The sequence below is a fragment of the Lithobates pipiens genome, unplaced genomic scaffold (genome assembly GCF_037356315.1).
Source record: "Lithobates pipiens isolate NorthernLeopardFrog02 unplaced genomic scaffold, aLitPip1_a1.2 Scaffold_19, whole genome shotgun sequence".
Classification (NCBI taxonomy): Eukaryota; Metazoa; Chordata; class Amphibia; order Anura; family Ranidae; genus Lithobates; species Lithobates pipiens.
The window spans coordinates 594231016-594249417 of record NW_027507764.1 but is presented as its reverse complement, the minus strand read 5'-3'; the positions used below and the strand labels follow the sequence as shown (position 1 = coordinate 594249417).

At 50.6% G+C, this 18402-nt stretch overlaps 1 protein-coding gene across 2 annotated transcripts in view; it reads left to right on the top strand.

The window, feature by feature from the left end:
* Positions 1–374: 374 nt before the first annotated feature.
* The window catches only part of LOC143997801 (uncharacterized), a 96527-nt gene continuing 78499 nt past the window's right edge, over positions 375–18402 (top strand). Inside the window, exons 1-3 of one of the 2 annotated variants that reach the window (XM_077493607.1) lie at positions 375–580; positions 6138–6239; positions 9405–9463. In XM_077493607.1, the coding sequence (XP_077349733.1) occupies positions 473–580; positions 6138–6239; positions 9405–9463 (269 nt within the window). In that variant the 5' untranslated portion in view covers positions 375–472. The remainder of the gene's footprint in view (positions 581–6137; positions 6240–9404; positions 9464–18402) is intronic. The other variant, XM_077493608.1, reaches the window with a different exon arrangement.

Below are 18402 nucleotides of genomic sequence, written 5' to 3'. Positions count from 1 at the left end.
TGGGGCCCAGACGGCTCTTGTTTACTTTTATGGCCATTGTGATATGCGGATAATGCGAGTGTACACTTGTATGTTTACCTTTAATAAAATTATTTAAAAAAAAAAAAAGAAGGTTTTCATGCTATGCAAAGCATTCCTTCCTATATATATATATATATTTTTTTTTTCGGAAACAGCTTACTATTGCCCGATAACTCACGGCTGAAATTTTGAAATTTTCAGGTAAAACAAAAACAAACAAACAAACAGAAGATGAGGATGTTGCGGTGGAATAGGGAAGGATGTGTTGCCTCATCTTTATGCTTGTTGGATCCGCAGCCGGCCAGTCCCATTCTCAGGAAGGGGGGAGGGGAGGGGGAAGGTGGTATATAAGAAGTTCTCTCAGCACTGAGAGGTATACGGAGGGTGGGGGTCACACATCGGACGTCTTTCTGTCGTGTTGCTGTAGTGAGGATCGGGGTGAAGGTCAGTGATGAGGACTCTGCTGATCTTGGGGGTTCTCGTGGTCTGCGTTCTGCTGGTGACCCCATCTAATGGCGATCGGACGGTGACCGGAAAGAAGCAGCAGGATGGAGGAGAGGTAAGTTTCTGGGGGGGAGGGGGGGGGGGGTGTACGGTGTGAGGGCTCCACACATCCAGGATCATAAGACCCCCCTATAGACACAACTAGAAATGTCCATATACACTATATTGCCAAAAGTATTGGGACGCCTGCCTTGACACGCACATGAACTTTAATGACCCCCCCCAGTCTTAGTCCGGAGGGTTCAATATTGAGTTGGCCCTTTGCAGCTATAACAGCCTCACCTCTTCTGGGAAGGCCGTCCACAAGGTTTAGGAGGGTGTCTATGGGGAATGTTTGACCATTCTGTCCATAAAAGACATGGATGAGGGAGTTTGGGGTGGAGGAATTTGACTGACCTGCACAGAGTCCTGACCTCAACCCGATAGAACACCTTTGGGATGAAGCAGAGCGGAGGCTGTGAGCCAGGCCTTCTTGTCCAACATCAGTGCCTGACCTCACAAACGCTCTTCTGGAAGAAGAGTCAAACATTCCCCATAGACACCCTCCCCTAGAAGAGGTGAAGCTGTTATAGCTGCAAACGGCTGACTCAATATTGAACCCTCCGGTCTAAGACTGGGATGTCATTAAAGGTTATGTGCGTGTAAAGGCAGACGTACCAATACTTTTGGTAATATAGTGTGTATCAATTCCCTGACAACAATAACAATGTTACGTGTTTGTGTGAACGCCTCAAGCATTTGCACGGCCATCACACATAATCCGTCTACTATGTGTATTTCCTATCATTCTCAGCTCCATCTAGCGGCCAAAATGGGGCATTTTCCTATTTGAGGAATTTTAAGAAAAATACTGCATTATGGCCACTAGAGGGAGCCGACTTCTGATATGGTTTTCCAGCAGATCCTCCTGTGTGCCGTCATTGGCTGACTCTGGTGGGTGTAAGCCGTCTTCTCCAGGCCTTTAAATCCGATTGTATGACCCATACATGCGCACTAATCGAGTGCGTCCCGTGTGTCTAGACTGCGGCGCTATGTACCCCTCCCCCCCCTCCCCGTACAGAGTGCAGTCAGTTGTAAACGTCCGGTGCGGAGCGCTCTGAGACTCGCTGGGTGTCACTCGCACTCCAGCTCTTCTGTTCAGTAAAACATCTTGGATTATTTTCAATGAAGGCAAGGCGTTCTGTGATTGGAGGAGGGGAGATTGTGATTTTCAGCCACCCCCTCCTCCAATCACAGGGAGCCTTGAATTTGTTGAAAATAATGCAAGATGGTTACTGAATGGAGCAGCCGGAGTGCGAGTGACGCGCTGTGATCATCGGGATCAGAGCGTTCGGCGCCGGACTGGACGACCGGACGTATCCAGAAGCTTTTGGTGCTTGGTACCCCCCCCCCGGGGTATTATGTACATGCAGTTGGGGGTAAGTTGCTATTGTCATACACATTGAATGTAAGGTTTCTACCTCTGGAGGGGTTTGATAATGTTGGGAGATTGAAGGGTTAATTGTGAATGGAAGGGGGGAGGGGCCACAGACATTGTCTTGTGTATATGATTACAGCAGATTCTGATTGTTCTTACTCATGAAAAATGTTATATTAAAAAAACAAAAAAACAAACAATCAAAAGTGAAATTGTAACAAAGTATACATAAGTATTAGATCCTTCTGTTATACAGGAATTTAAAACGTTGAATATTTTACACCCGTAAATTGAAGAGGTTTGGATTATTCAAACCGTTAGACGTTGATTGTTATGTTTGAAGTGAGGAAACGAAGTTGGCCTCCTCGCCGGACACCCCTACTGGGATGAAACGGCATTGCTCCCAACTGTCCCGGATTTCGAGGGACTGCCCCGGATTTCGAGGGACTGCCCCAGATTTCGAGGGACTGCCCCAGATTTCGAGGGACTGCCCCAGATTTCGAGGGACTGCCCCAGATTTCGAGGGACTGCCCCGGATTTCGAGGGACTGCCCCGGATTTCGAGGGACTGCCCCGGATTTCGAGGGACTGCCCCGGATTTCGAGGGACTGCCCCGGATTTCGAGGGACTGCCCCGGATTTTGAGGGACTGTCCCGGATTTCGAGGGATCTCCTTCTGTCCTCCTCATTTCTGTCTGATCTATATAGTTGTATATAAAATGCCCTTTTTATCCATCAAAAACTGTTTCCCCAGAGCTAAACCTTTCATCCAATTTCTAAATTGCTGCATCTGTAAATGCCAAAAGACAGAACAAAAAAGGAGTAGTAGTGGGGAAAAATAAAAATAAAAAAAAAATAAAAAAGTTGGGAGGTGTGTCAGTGTCATGGGCTGCGAGGCCAACTACCCCTCCACACAACAGTTCTGACCATCAACATTCGTAGATTATGGTTGAGGATAGGGTTGCCACCTGGCCAGGATTTCGACCTGACAGTCCGGGTTTTCAACCCCGGGACAGTCCGGGTTTTCAACCCCGGGACAGTCCGGGTTTTCAACCCCGGGACAGTCCGGGTTTTCAACCCCGGGACAGTCCGGGTTTTCAACCCCAGGACAGTCCGGGTTTTCAACCCCAGGACAGTCCGGGTTTTCAACCCCAGGACAGTCCGGGTTTTCAACCCCAGGACAGTCCGGGTTTTCAACCCCAGGACAGTCCGGGTTTTCAACCCCAGGACAGTCCGGGTTTTCAACCCCAGGACAGTCCGGGTTTTCAACCCCAGGACAGTCCGGGTTTTCAACCCCAGGACAGTCCGGGTTTTCAACCCCAGGACAGTCCGGGTTTTCAACCCCAGGACAGTCCGGGTTTTCAACCCCAGGACAGTCCGGGTTTTCAACCACAGGACAGTCCGGGTTTCAGACTGCACGACACATTTATTCACACTGAACTGTGGCTAACTGTCCCAGGCAGAAGGAACGCTCTACTACCCCCCCCCCACCCCCAATCAGTTGATTCACCACATAGAGCGCTAATCAGAAATGGTCAGATCCTCCGGCCCCCCTCCCCCCTGAGGAGGGCGGGAATACCCCCATCCCCCTAATTTGTGTGGATAGAGGAATCCGTTTCCCCCCCCCCCCCCATTCAGTCCACAAATCAGATTTCTTGGAGGAGTTATTGTGCTGAGGTTTATGCCTGTCTGGGAGAGTCTTAATTCCAGCACAGCATTCTAAGCCTATTTTATGGGTACAAGAATGATCGGGATTGGCTATCAGGTCAGGCGGCAACCCTAGTTGAGGAGTGTAATCCAATCGGAAACATACACGGGGGATCGCTCGGGATATAAAACCAATAATGATTGAGGAAGATTAGATAAAGAAGAGATGGAAGAAGAGGGGGGGGGGGGGGGGGGGAGGGGCGTGAAAGATAAAAGGTGAAAAGTCAGGTGGTTCCAAGTCATTTTCTAGCAAAAAATGTATAAAAATACTAAAAATTAAAAACTTGGTTCAGGAAAGACGTGGTCAGCAAGTGACTAGAGGGGGATGGGAGCGCCGGGCTGTACACTGCCAGCTGTGCACCAAAACCTAAAGATCAGCAATGGGGGATTTACTAAGACCGGAGCGCACAGAATCTGGAGCCGCTCTGCTTACTAACCAATCAGCTTCTGGCTTCTGCTTATTCGGTTACCCGCTCTCCACCTGCGCTATGGCCGAAATACGGCTACATCACCAGCTTTCAGTGCCGGGAGGGCGTCCATTGATGTCCCCCCCGTGATCGGCATGCTCTGTGATCTCAGCTGATCACAGAACGGGTAAAGGGCCAATCACAGTGGCCCTTTACCACATGAGCAACTGTCAGCCAATGACGGCTGATTATGGAAGTAAACAGAAGCCGGTTATCGGCTATTTTATCCTCTATCAGTGCGAGGAGAACAGAAGAAAACCGGTAACCAGCTTGCGTTACAGGGACAGCGATCCTAATCTGTGCCCGCCAGTGCCTGCTAATCTGTGCCTGCTAATCAGTGCCCGCCAGTGCCTGCTAATCAGTGCCCGCCAGTGCCTGCTAATCAGTGCCCGCCAGTGCCTGCTAATCTGTGCCCGCTAATCTGTGCCCGCCAGTGCCTGCTAATCTGCCCCCGCCAGTGCCCGCTAATCTGTGCCCGCTAATCTGTGCTGGCCAGTGCCTGCTAATCTGTCCCCGCCAGCGCCCGCTAATCTGTCCCCGCTAATCAGTGCCTGCTAATCAGTGCCCGCCAGTGCCTGCTAATCAGTGCCCGCCAATCAGTGCCCACCAGTGCCTGCTAATCAGTGCCCGCCAATCAGTGCCCGCCAGTGCCTGCTAATCAGTGCCCGCCAGTGCCTGCTAATCTGTGCACACCAGTGCCTGCTAATCTGTGCACACCAGTGCCTGCTAATCCGTGCCCACCAGTGCCTGCTAATCCGTGCCCGCCAGTGCCTGCTAATCTGTGCCCACCAGTGCCTGCTAATCTGTGCACACCAGTGCCTGCTAATCCGTGCCCGCCAGTGCCTGCTAATCTGTGCACACCAGTGCCTGCTAATCTGTGCACACCAGTGCCTGCTAATCTGTGCACACCAGTGCCTGCTAATCTGTGCACACCAGTGCCTGCTAATCTGTGCCCGCCAGTGCCTGCTAAACCGTGCCCGCCAGTGCCTGCTAATCAGTGCCCACCAGTGCCTGCTAATCTGTGCACACCAGTGCCTGCTAATCCGTGCCCGCCAGTGCCTGCTAATCCGTGCCCGCCAGTGCCTGCTAATCCGTGCCCGCCAGTGCCTGCTAATCCGTGCCCGCCAGTGCCTGCTAATCCGTGCCCGCCAGTGTCACCTCATCACTACCCAACAGTGCCGCCTGTCAGTGCCATTTATCAGTGACGGAGAAAAAATTACCCATTTTCAAACTTTTATAACAAAGTATGAAAATATTTTATTTTTTTCTTCTTAAAGATTTTCGGTATTTTTTAGCAAAAAAAAAAAAAAAAAAAACCCTAGCGGTGATTAAATACCAACAGAAATCTCTATTGGTCTAAAGAAAACGTTTTGGTTTGTTTGGGTACAGTGTAGCACGACCGCACAATTGTCATTCAAAGAGACAGTGAAGAAAGCTGAAAATTGGCCTGGGCAGGAGGGGGGGGGGGGTCCCGGTAATCAATGGGTTAAGCTTTGAGTACTGATTCACGTGCCTGCACCTTTGCTGCGGGTGCGCTGCGATTTTAGCCATACAAGAGGAATGGGCTCAAATCGCACCGCAAAAGAATCGCACGTGATTTGAACAGGAATGAGGTGCGATTCACGTCTGGATCACATGTGGTTCCCCACACCGCAATAGTGAAAGTGAAAGCTAGAAGCCGCTTGGTTGCCATGCACAGCCGATTTTGGCTTCTCCGGTCTTAGTAAATTCCCCTCAATGGGTCCATTGCACCCCCTGGAGGCGGGTACAGGAGCCAAACTGGAGGCGGGGTCTTAGCATCTTGGCCATTACTCCCAATGACCCCCGAGCCCTCCCGTCCTGTCATCAGACCCGCCCATGTGTGGGCGGGGATCACTGTGCCGCTCAGGTGACAGGAACACCATTGGATAAGAGATAATGATATATCTGGGGGGAGGGGAAGGAGATTCCCATTGTAGAAGAAAAGCCGTTCCTGCCCGCTCCTTGTTATCACCCAATGATAAATCTGTGTTTTATTCGGTAGAAGTCGATGGATTCCGGAGATCTGACAGTCGCAGCAGAATCCAGCGAGAGGAACCTGAAACCACTCCCGTGCTGCAGATTGTCAACAAGGGTCCTTTGCAAGGTACGGGAATGGAGGGGACACTTTGGGGTCTATTTATAAAATAATTTCCAGAACTATTCGCCCAGCACTACTCCATGTACATTCGTTGTGTACGAGGGATCCAGCGGGTGTGAGGATTGGGGGGAAATATCGTTTGCTCTTTGGGACGAACATTTTTCGGGATATAAATGACATAAATCAGCGGGCGCCGCCCCTCACCTGCAGATGGAACGAGCGCTAATAGATTGTGAATAGTCAGCGCTGATAACAGTGTGATAAGATGACCATTGATGGATCGGCATTCAGCAAGGACAAGTTACGATCCATCTATGGCCATTACTAGTCAATCTAGTGATCAGCTCCTCCCAAACGGGACTGATCTTCCCTCCATCAACGATTGTAGCCAATTGGCTGCAGAGCTGATCGGTGTATTCTGGTATTGGAGGAGTCCCGTTGTCAGCCCGCTGATCAAAAAAAAAAAAAACACAACACACACACACACAAGCTCTATCTATGGCCAGTTTTACCAGATTCTGAGTAGATAGATGAGCCACAGAATAATAATCCCATTGATAGGTGATAATGATCCCATACACTATGGGAGCATCATCATCCCCACCATCAGTCTATGGCAGTGGTGGCGAACCTTGGCACCCCAGCTGTTTTAGAACTACATTTCCCATGATGCTCAGGCACTCTGCAGTGTAGTGGTGCATCATGGGAAATGTAGTTCCAAAACATCTGGGGTGCCAAGGTTCGCCATCACTGGTCTATGGGATCATCATAAGTCTATGGGATCAGGATCCTTATCATCCTGGTTATGATGATGATGACGATGATGATGGTGGTCCCATTGATTGACGATGATGGTGGTCCCATTGAATGACGATGATGGTGGTCCCATTGAATGACGATGATGGTGGTCCCATTGAATGACGATGATGGTGGTCCCATTGAATGACGATGATGGTGGTCCCATTGAATGACGATGATGGTGGTCCCATTGAATGACGATGATGGTGGTCCCATTGAATGACGATGATGGTGGTCCCATTGAATGACGATGATGGTGGTCCCATTGATTGACGATGATGGTGGTCCCATTGATTGACGATGATGGTGGTCCCATTGAATGACGATGATGGTGGTCCCATTGATTGACGATGATGGTGGTCCCATTGATTGACGATGATGGTGGTCCCATTGAATGACGATGATGGTGGTCCCATTGAATGACGATGATGGTGGTCCCATTGATTGACGATGATGATGGTGGTCCCATTGATTGACGACGATGATGGTGGTCCCATTGAATGACGATGATGGTGGTCCCACTGAATGACGATGATGGTGGTCCCATTGAATGACGATGATGGTGGTCCCATTGAATGACGATGATGGTGGTCCCATTGATTGACGATGATGGTGGTCCCATTGATTGACGATGATGGTGGTCCCATTGATTGACGATGATGGTGGTCCCATTGAATGACGATGATGATGGTCCCATTGATTGGTGATGACGATGTAGCACCCCGTAGTTTAGGCAGGGAGCTCCTCACAAATTTACTCGCCAGGAGTAGCTATCTTGGTCGATGGGGAGAAATCAATGGATCTCTATCAAAGTTTGACCTTGTTGTACTTTTCTCTTCTACCACTAGTTGGTCGGGTACCTGGTGGTACTAGATATGAGAAGGGCAACCCAAGGTCAGGTTATGGGTATATGGTGGTATCTCAGCCAATGGGCTGGGGTTTTCTTGAATCTCTTGGCCTGCTGGAAGAACCTATATATTGGTGGTGGAGTCAGGCGATCGGTGTTCTGCGTCACCTGGGCGGCTGTCTGGGTGGATGTGTGTCATACACCCCGGGCTGCCAAGCCGGAGATTGGGCCTATCCCAGGAACATCTGGCTGCCAGGCTGTCTGAGGGCCTATCCAGAAGCAGGAGGGCAGCGCAGGGTTGGGATTGGGGCTTGCAGTCCAACCAGAAGTGACGGTCCTGCCGGCTGCAGAACCTGTCGTGGTCGGGAGGTAGAGGGGAAGGTGTCGCCACTAAAAGGGACCGACTACCTTATTACCGGGGACCACAGTGAGTAACTGAAGCAAGTACCGGAGCAGAATTCTCAGTGAACGGGCACGGTGGAGAATCGGGAAACTTCAGGCGGTGATCAAGTCAGGGACCCAACCAGCGGAGGTGACGCCTGCAGAGCAGCCTTGTGCGTCAAGCCCGGGACCGAGCCGGTTACCAGGGCTGAAGCTTGAGAAGTATCTGGCATGCCAAGCTAGGGACCCAGCAGAGAAGTGGGGGGGTGACGCTTGAGCAGTGGAGGCCGGTGCTCAATTTTTTTTTTGGGGGGGGGGGGGCGCAAACAAGCTGAAAAGAAGAACATCAATTGCAGCCACTGCACCCATAAAGTGCCACCACTGTGCCAAACGCATTTCTACTGTGCCCCATCAAATGCTACCAGTATGCATCCGATCGGCTCAAAGTGTATACGTACCCCCCTGTGCAAGCAATCGCCCACGTTATATATATTGTGGTTTTTCTACTCTACCTTTTCTTTATTTACCTATTCCACAGATCTCCCTCCTGAAGAAGCCGTTCTTGACCGCGAAACCGGTAGAGGAATATTGCCACACCCCCCCTTCAGCATAAACTTTACGGGGAAAACCCGACAGTTATTGTACAGTTGTGGTGGATGTTTTTTTATAATGTTCGATTGTAAATTGTTTTTGTACATTTTATGTATAATCCCTTTTTCTTGAGTATTATTAAAAAAAAAAAAATTACTTTTTAATTTACTTTTTGATTTCCTGTGTTAATAAGTCCCGAGATAGTCCACAAAAATTCCACTGACTGTGTAGATTTGGTCGCATTAGCTGCAGTTGCAGCGACGGCCTTTGTGACCCGATAACCTCCGTTTTATTCTTTCAAAAACGATTGATTAGGATGACGGTTCTTGTATTTAAGTTTTGTTTGAATTCTTATTTAACTGGGGCTTATAACTCATCTTATTGCCATCAATCGTTGGTTAATTCTCCCAGAACGAATGTACATGAAGTCTCTCAGGACGAATATCTGTACACATTTTCTATAAATAGACCCGTCATGTCTGTGGGTCGTCTGCCGCCATCTTCTGACAGATCCGTCACTTTACTAATACTGATCCTCTCTTCCCTCTCCACAGCACTGTCCAGGAATGGCATATAGGAAGTTCATTCAATTGACATCATCGCCGATGATCAGGTAATCGGGGGTTCTATGTGTGGTGGGGGGGGGGGGGTACATCAGGAAATTCTGCCCTCCACCTCAGAGTGATATTTCATTGTCTACTAGACTGACCCCTTTATACACCCCTACCTACTACTTCCTGTACAACACTGAGGGGGGTGGGGTGACCCCTGGCAGGAGATTTCCTTCACTTCCTGTCCCAGATCCCCAACAGGAAGTCACAGGATGTCGGGAATATGCGGTTGTCGTAGGACACACCCTCCAAACCGTTCAGTGACGTCCAAATTGTGTATTTACCAAGAATTACCAGCCGTAAAAAAAAAAAAATATGCAATTTTATAAATTAATAAACCCGCACCAGGAAATAACTTCTGCACAAACCCCCCCCCCCCCAACATCAGAGTCCTCATCAGAGTCCCTCATAATAAGGAATCCCCTCATAGGGTCCCCTCTTCCGTAAACCCCCCCCCCCCCACAACCAGGTCCCCATCAGAATACCCACCCCCCCCCGCTCCAGGGTCCCTGGCAGAGTCTCCCCTTACCCTATGAGGAGGGGCAGTAATTACACTAGGAGGAGTATAGTTATGTGATGGACACAACCTGATTGTAGCAGTGGAACACCTCCATCCCTGATATGTATTAACCGGTTCCCGACCAGCTTACGCTGATGTACGTCGGCAGAATGGCACGGGCAGGCATATTGGCGTACAGGTACGTCCAATCTTCAATGCCGCCCTGCCATCGCCAGCGTGCTGATCGGGGACCCCCCGTGAGTCGCGGGGCCCACAGACTCGATCGCCGCGGGCATACCCGCGATCGTCTCACGGGACGGACGAATGGAGAAATGCCGTTGTAAACAGCATCTCCCCGTTCTGCCTAGCAACTAGTGACGCTGATCTCTGCTCCATGTGATTGGAGCAGAGATCAGTGTTCACTAAAATGAAAGCCCATCCCCCCCCCCCACAGTTAGTAACACACCCCTGGGAACACTTAACCCCTACACTGCCACCCACTGGTTAACCCCCTTCACTGCCAGTGTCATTTACACAGGAATCACTGCATTTGTATAGCACTGATTGCTGTATAAATGACAATGGTCCCAAAAATGTGTAAAAAATGTCCGATGTGTCCGCCGTAATATCGCAGTCACAAAAATAAAAAATAAATAAAATAAAAAACGCTGATTGCCGCCATTACTAGTAAAAAATGACCAGTTACACTTACCGGTAACAGGTTTTCTAGGAAATCTTTCAGGACGGCACACCTGAGAGATGACTGGTCCACCTGACAGGACACACAATCAACAACAAGTTTAAAAGTTCCCACCCTTCCCTCAGACCCTCAGTTATGGTAAAGAAAAGCCCACACCGGTGTCAGAGGGAACATTCTGTGAGGAGTGAATACACCACACCAACAAGACAAGGGTAGGGAAGTAGGCCTGCCGTCCTGGAAGATTTTCCTAGAAAAGCCGTTACCGGTAAGTGTAACTGGTCATTTTCTCCAATCATCTTCCAGGACGGCACACCTGAGACGATAAGCAAGAAGTTTATGTAAAAAGGAAAAAAATAACACAATAAGGGAGCCCCAAAGCTGCATAACCCATAAGTATACAACAAAAACACAGAAAAGTTTCCCCAGGGGGTTTTTAGCAGCAGAGAGTTGGTGTGAGAATAGTTGTAAAAAAATAATTATTTGACAGACAATAGTAATTCCAAATGAACAATAATACATCATCCATATAGGTAGTGCGACAAATACAAACATGGAACATCACTCATAGCAAAAGACTCTATGTACAAGCATGGTTTGCCAATTGTATTCGTAACATATGTATCCACATGAAAAACCCCGATGCATTTCGACCCTTGCGATTTCCGGTCTCTTCAGGGGGATTTATATTCTAGGGGAAATGTCAAAATATCTAATTAAAGACTTTGGACAATATAAAAATATATACAAGTATAATATTTCAAATTAAAGCGGAGGTCCACCCTAAAATGGACCTTCCGCTCATCGGAATCCCCCCCCCCCCCCTCCAGCGCCACAATCGGCACCTTTCAGGGGGGAGGGGATAATCCAGGTAACTGCACCCACTTCCGGGCTAGCTCTCTGCGGAACGGGGCGTACGTTACGCCCCCGTTCCGCAAGCGCCCGCCCCCTTCAGCAAGTGCCCCGCTGCCTGCTGGGAAACACACAGCTCCCAGAGGCAGCGGGGACCGTCCGGATTGCGCCGCGCGGCTCGCGCATGCGCAGTAGGGAACCGGGAAACGAAGCCGAAAGGCTCCATTTCCGGATTCCCATACCCAAGATGGCGGCGGGACCCGGCAGCCGAGCGAGCGATCGGCTTCGGGTGCCGACATCGCGGGCGCGCTGGACAGGTAAGTGTCACTATTTTAAAAGTCAGCAGCTGCAGTATTTGTAGCTGCTGGCTTTTAAAAAAAAAAAAAAAAAAAAAAAAACGCAGAGTCCCGGTGGACTCCCGCTTTAAGCAAAAATATGTCTCCATGCATATAGAGATATAGTTACCAAAGGGTGTATGAGGACATGAGGACGTGTCGCATGAACCGGCATTGCAGGATTATAGCCATCCAGTGATCCCATCGCTGCCACATGTTCCCCTCGCGCCCTCTGGGTGGGTGCATAGTCCACTGAGCTTACAGGGGGCCACGTTATGGGACCCAGAGAGGAGGATGGGGGGGTAAAACACCTGCAGATGGACATGCAAAAAACTTTTTGTAGGTCATCATTGAATATTAGAGGGAGCATATAGAAGTGCTAGGCAGTTATAGACTAATTACTTGGTAATTAATGAATTCATATTGTAAAGAAATTAAACTAGTTATATATAACATGGCGTAGTTTCTTCATTAGTTATATTACTTGTAAGAGGGATTAGCTGACAGTAAGAAAAGATGGGTGAGGGATAGGGTGTGGAGATGTGGTGGGTGAGGGATAGGGTGTGGAGATGTGGTGGGTGAGGGATAGGGTGTGGAGATGTGGTGGGTGAGGGATAGGGTGTGGAGATGTGGTGGGTGAGGGATAGGGTGTGGAGATGTGGTGGGTGAGGGATAGGGTGTGGAGATGTGGTGGGTGAGGGATAGGGTGTGGACATGTGGTGGGTGAGGGATAGGGTGTGGAGATGTGGTGGGTGAGGGATAGGGTGTGGAGATGTGGTGGGTGAGGGATAGGGTGTGGAGATGTGGTGGGTGAGGGATAGGGTGTGGAGATGTGGTGGGTGAGGGATAGGGTGTGGAGATGTGGTGGGTGAGGGATAGGGTGTGGAGATGTGGTGGGTGAAGTATAGGGTGTGGAGATGTGGTGGGTGAGGGATAGGGTGTGGAGATGTGGTGGGTAGTGATGGACGAACTTCCGACGGGACGTTTCGCGAACGCGAAACGCGAACGGACACAAACGTTCGCGAAACGACCGTTCGCCGCGGGCTCCATTGACTTCAATGGGAGGCGAATTTCGCAAACCTTTAGGTCGAATTTGCGGCCACGGGGTAATTATTAGGGGGTAGCACGTAGTCCCACCACCTGGACAATAGCATAATACATGTATGAGGTGAATTTGGGATCGATAACTACAAGCATTTTTTTTTTTATTTGGGAAATTGTTCTGACAATTCAGGACTATGGAGCTAATGAAGGCAATGGAGGAGAGGGAAGGTCAGGGACCAGGGTAGGCAAACAAGAGGGTGCAGGAGATACAGAGCACTGACAGCAGCACCGTAATACAGAGCACTGACATCAGCACCGTGACATACAGCGCTGACAGCAGCTCCGTGACATACAGCGCTGACAGCAGCTCCGTGACATACAGCGCTGACAGCAGCTCCGTGACATACAGCGCTGACAGCAGCTCCGTGACATACAGCGCTGACAGCAGCTCCGTGACATACAGCGCTGACAGCAGCACCGTGACATACAGCGCTGACAGCAGCTCCGTGACATACAGCGCTGACAGCAGCTCCGTGACATACAGCGCTGACAGCAGCTCCGTGACATACAGCACTGACAGCAGCTCCGTGACATACAGCGCTGACAGCAGCTCCGTGACATACAGCGCTGACAGCAGCACCGTGACATACAGCGCTGACAGCAGCACCGTGACATACAGCGCTGACAGCAGCTCCGTGACATACAGCGCTGACAGCAGCTCCGTGACATACAGCGCTGACAGCAGCTCCGTGACATACAGCGCTGACAGCAGCTCCGTGACATACAGCGCTGACAGCAGCTCCGTGACATACAGCGCTGACAGCAGCTCCGTGACATACAGCGCTGACAGCAGCTCCGTGACATACAGCGCTGACAGCAGCTCCGTGACATACAGCGCTGACAGCAGCTCCGTGACATACAGCGCTGACAGCAGCACCGTAAGCAGCCCCAGGAGGAAGTCAGCACAGCACAGGGATGGTGTGATCCCCTCATAATAAGAACCCCCAGGAGGAAGTCAGCACAGCACAGGGATGGTGGGAGCCCCTCATAATAAGAACACCCAGGAGGAAGTCAGCACAGCACAGGGATGGTGGGAACCCCTCATAATAAGCAGCCCCAGTAGAAATATGACACCGCTCAACCTCTTCAAAGAGGAGGGTAGGGGCATATAGTACGGTGTGCTTTTTTGGGTCAGGGAAGTGAGCCAAATGAATTAAGAAGGTCTGTGTGCTTGATTCCAAAAATTGTTTATAGACATATACATGGTCTACTGATCACATGTGTTGAATTCCTCCGAGATCCATGCCTCATTCATTTTTAGAAATGTGAGGTAGTTAACACTGTGGTGAGCTAGGCGAGTACGCTTATCGGTCACAATCCCCCCTGCTGCGCTGAACGTCCTTTCGGACAGGACACTGGATGAGGGGCAAGCCAACAGTTCGATTGCAAATTGGGCAAGCTCTGGCCAGAGGTCAAGCCTGCCCACCCAGTAGTCTAGGGGTTCATCACTCCTCAGAGCGTCCACATCGGCCGTTAACCCAATGTAGTCGGACACCTGACGGTCTAGGCGTTCCCTGATGCTGGATCCGGATGACACCTGTCGATGGGTCGGCTGAAAGAATGACCTCATATCCGAAGTCACCAACACATCTTCAAACCGGCCTCTTCTTGCAGGCGCTGTTGGATTGGTACCCGCAAATCCTTCTCTGGGAGTGGGAATTGCTCCTCTGCCAGCGCACGCAAAAGCAGAATGCAGCATTTCTCGAAGCAAGGCCTGGAAGTGCTGCATTCTGACAGCCCTCTGCGACGGCGGTAACATTTCCGCCATTTTGTGTTTGTACCGGGGGTCTAAGTACGTTGCCACCCAGTACTGGTCCTTGACCCTCATGCTTTTTATACGGGGGTCCCTATTAAAACACTGGAGCATGAAGGCCCCCATTTGCACTAAAGTGGAAGCGGTGTGGTGGCCTGGCTCCTGCTCATCATCCAGGATAATGTCGTCCTCTTCATTCTCCTCTCCCCATCCTCGCACAACAGGGATCCCAGAAAGGTTTAAAGCATGCTCTTCTTGCTCCTGCTCATCCGCCCCGGCACCATCCTCCTCTGACTCCTCATCAGACTCCTGTTGTTGACTTGTCTCAGATAGAGTAGCCCCCCCTGGGAATTCATCCAGCATTGCGACTTCCTCATCTTCCCGCTCCTGCTCCTCCACAGCCTGATCAATGACACGACGCAATGCACGCTCCAGAAAGAAGGCATAAGGTACCATGTCACTGATGGCGCCATGGCTGCGACTGACCAGTTTGGTGATCTCCTCAAATGGCCGCAGAAGTCTGCATGTGTCGCGCATGAGCAGCCACTGGCGCGGTGAAAAAAAACCCAGCTCCCCAGAACCGTTTCTTTCGCAGAGTTCATACAGGTAGACGTTAACTGCACGTTTCTGCTGGAGCAGCCTATCAAGCATATAGAAGGTTGAGTTCCATCGCGTCGGGCAATCGCAAATAAGACGTCTGACCGGCAGATGGTGTCGCCGCTGAATGTCAGCAAGGCGAGCCATGGCCGTGTAAGATCTTCTGAAATGGGCCGAGATTTTCCTTGCCTGCCGCAAGATGTCCTGGACCCCAGGGTATTTGACAAGGAATCGCTGCACGACCAAGTTTAAGACGTGTGCCATGCACGGCACGTGCGTGATTTTGCCCTGTTTCAATGCGCTAAGCAGATTGGCACCGTTGTCACACACCACTTTACCAACTGTCAAATTGAGCGGTGTTAGCCACTCATCTGCCTGTGAACGCAAAGCTGAAAGGAGTGCCGGGCCAGTGTGGCTCTTTGCTTCCAGGCACAACAGACGCAGCACGGCATGGCAACGTCTCACCTGGCATGTGGAATAGGTTCTGGGGAGCTTGGGCGGTGCAGTGGAAGAGACGCTAGCAGCGGAAAAGGAGGAGGCAGCTGAGGAGGAGAGGGAGGAGGATGGAGTAGGAGGAGGAGAAGAAGAGTCAGGCCTGCATGCAATCCGTGGCGGTAAAACCAAATCTACACGGGTGCCACGGGTTACATGCTTGACGGCCGTCAGAAGGTTCACCCAGTGGGCAGTAAAACTGATATACCTTCCCTGCCCGTGTTTGCTAGACCACGTGTCTGTGGTCAGATGTATCTTGGCACCGACACTGTGTGCCAGAGATACATTCACTTGCCGCTGAACATGGCCATATAGCTCTGGGATGCCCTTCTCTGAGAAATACTTCCTTCCTGGGACCTTCCATTGTGGTGTTCCAATGGCCACAAATTTGCGAAAGGCCTCCGAGTCCACCAGTTTATATGGCAGTAGTTGGCGGGCTATGAGTTCTGACAAGCCAGCCGCCAACCGTTGGGCAAGAGGGTTATCCGGCGTCATCATTTTTTTACGCTCAAACATTAGGCCCACGGAAGCCTGCCTTTTTGCAGAAAAATGTGAGCTTGGCGTGATGGAAGGTGGAGTGGAGGACAATTGTGAGGAGAGAGGAGAAGGAGAAGTAGAAGACGAGGCTGGACGGTGAGAGCCTGCAGTGTGGCTTTGTGTGTTCCGTTGCTCCCACTGGGCTCGGTGATGGCTGCTCATGTGCCTTCTTAAGGCGGTCGTCCCTAGGTGAGTATTGGGCTTACCGCGACTAACGCGTTGACTGCAAAGATTGCAGATGGCAACGCTATTGTCAGCAGCGGACACGTTAAAAAAAGCCCACACTGCGGAGCCATGTGCCGGTGTCCTGGGAGCGCCAGATGTGACCGTACATGGTCGATGACTCGCTCCTGATACATTTGCAGTCTGCTTTGTCCCTGCTGTGCAATGTAAGTCATTGCTGCTTCTCCTCCCTATCTGCTGGTCCATATCTCCCTCTGAACTCCCCTCCTCTTCCTCTCTTGTGGGCACCCACGTGACATCACTAGACACGTCATCATCAACGTCACCTTCCCCACCGCTATAAGTAGAGTAGGCAGCAACACCGGGGACCAACCTCCTCCTTGGGCTGATCTGGGTACTGGCGTCAGACTGCTGAGTAGCGCTTGTTGCTACCTCCTCTTCCTGATCCAATACCAAGAGTGGCTGCGCATCAGAAATGTCCTCTTGATATGGATCGGAAAATAATTCCAGTGACTCAAGCGGAAGGTATGTGGTGGTGGTGGTGGTGGTCGTGTTGTTGGTGGTAGTGTCTTTGGGGGTGCACATAGCAGAGAGTGAAGAAGAGGGTGCAGATCGAGAGGATGAGGAGGGTGCAGAAGAGTAAGGCTGAGCGAGCCACTCAACCAAGTCTGGTGCATCCTTTAAAGTAATTGAACGCACCTTCTGCAACTTCCCACTTTGGCTCAAGCCTGTTGCTCCTGCCCTACCCCTACCACCCCTGCGGAAGGGCCTGCCTCTTCCTCTGCATGTCATTTTTTAAATGACCCTGTGACAAAACTCTTAGTCCCTATACCGCTGAAGGACTGCTGCAGTATAGGTGAGCGGTCAGCAGTGGTGCACGTCAACCCTATCTATTGTGGACCTATAGCGGTCCTTACAGAACAGCAGACTGTACCGCACTCAAGCCTATGTACCGTAGCACCCTATACCAAGTTACCAGTCCTTATAAGAACTTTTGTGGACCAAGCAGGTTGTGTATTAGTGTTTAGCAGACTGTACGTCAGTCCCTATACCGCTGAAGGACTGCTGCAGTATAGGGCAGCGGTCAGCAGTGGTGCACGTCAACCCTATCTATTGTGGACCGATAGCGGTCCTTACAGAACAGCAGACTGTACCGCACTCAAGCCTATGTACCGTAGCACCCTATACCAAGTTACCAGTCCTTATAAGAACTTTTGTGGACCAAGCAGGTTGTGTATTAGTGTTTAGCAGACTGTACGTCAGTCCCTATACCGCTGAAGGACTGCTGCAGTATAGGGCAGCGGTCAGCAGTGGTGCACGTCAACCCTATCTATTGTGGACCGATAGCGGTCCTTACAGAACAGCAGACTGTACCGCACTCAAGCCTATGTACCGTAGCACCCTATACCAAGTTACCAGTCCTTATAAGAACTTTTGTGGACCAAGCAGGTTGTGTATTAGTGTTTAGCAGACTGTACGTCAGTCCCTATACCGCTGAAGGACTGCTGCAGTATAGGGCAGCGGTCAGCAGTGGTGCACGTCAACCCTATCTATTGTGGACCGATAGCGGTCCTTACAGAACAGCAGACTGTACCGCACTCAAGCCTATGTACCGTAGCACCCTATACCAAGTTACCAGTCCTTATAAGAACTTTTGTGGACCAAGCAGGTTGTGTATTAGTGTTTAGCAGACTGTACGTCAGTCCCTATACCGCTGAAGGACTGCTGCAGTATAGGGCAGCGGTCAGCAGTGGTGCACGTCAACCCTATCTATTGTGGACCGATAGCGGTCCTTACAGAACAGCAGACTGTACCGCACTCAAGCCTATGTACCGTAGCACCCTATACCAAGTTACCAGTCCTTATAAGAACTTTTGTGGACCAAGCAGGTT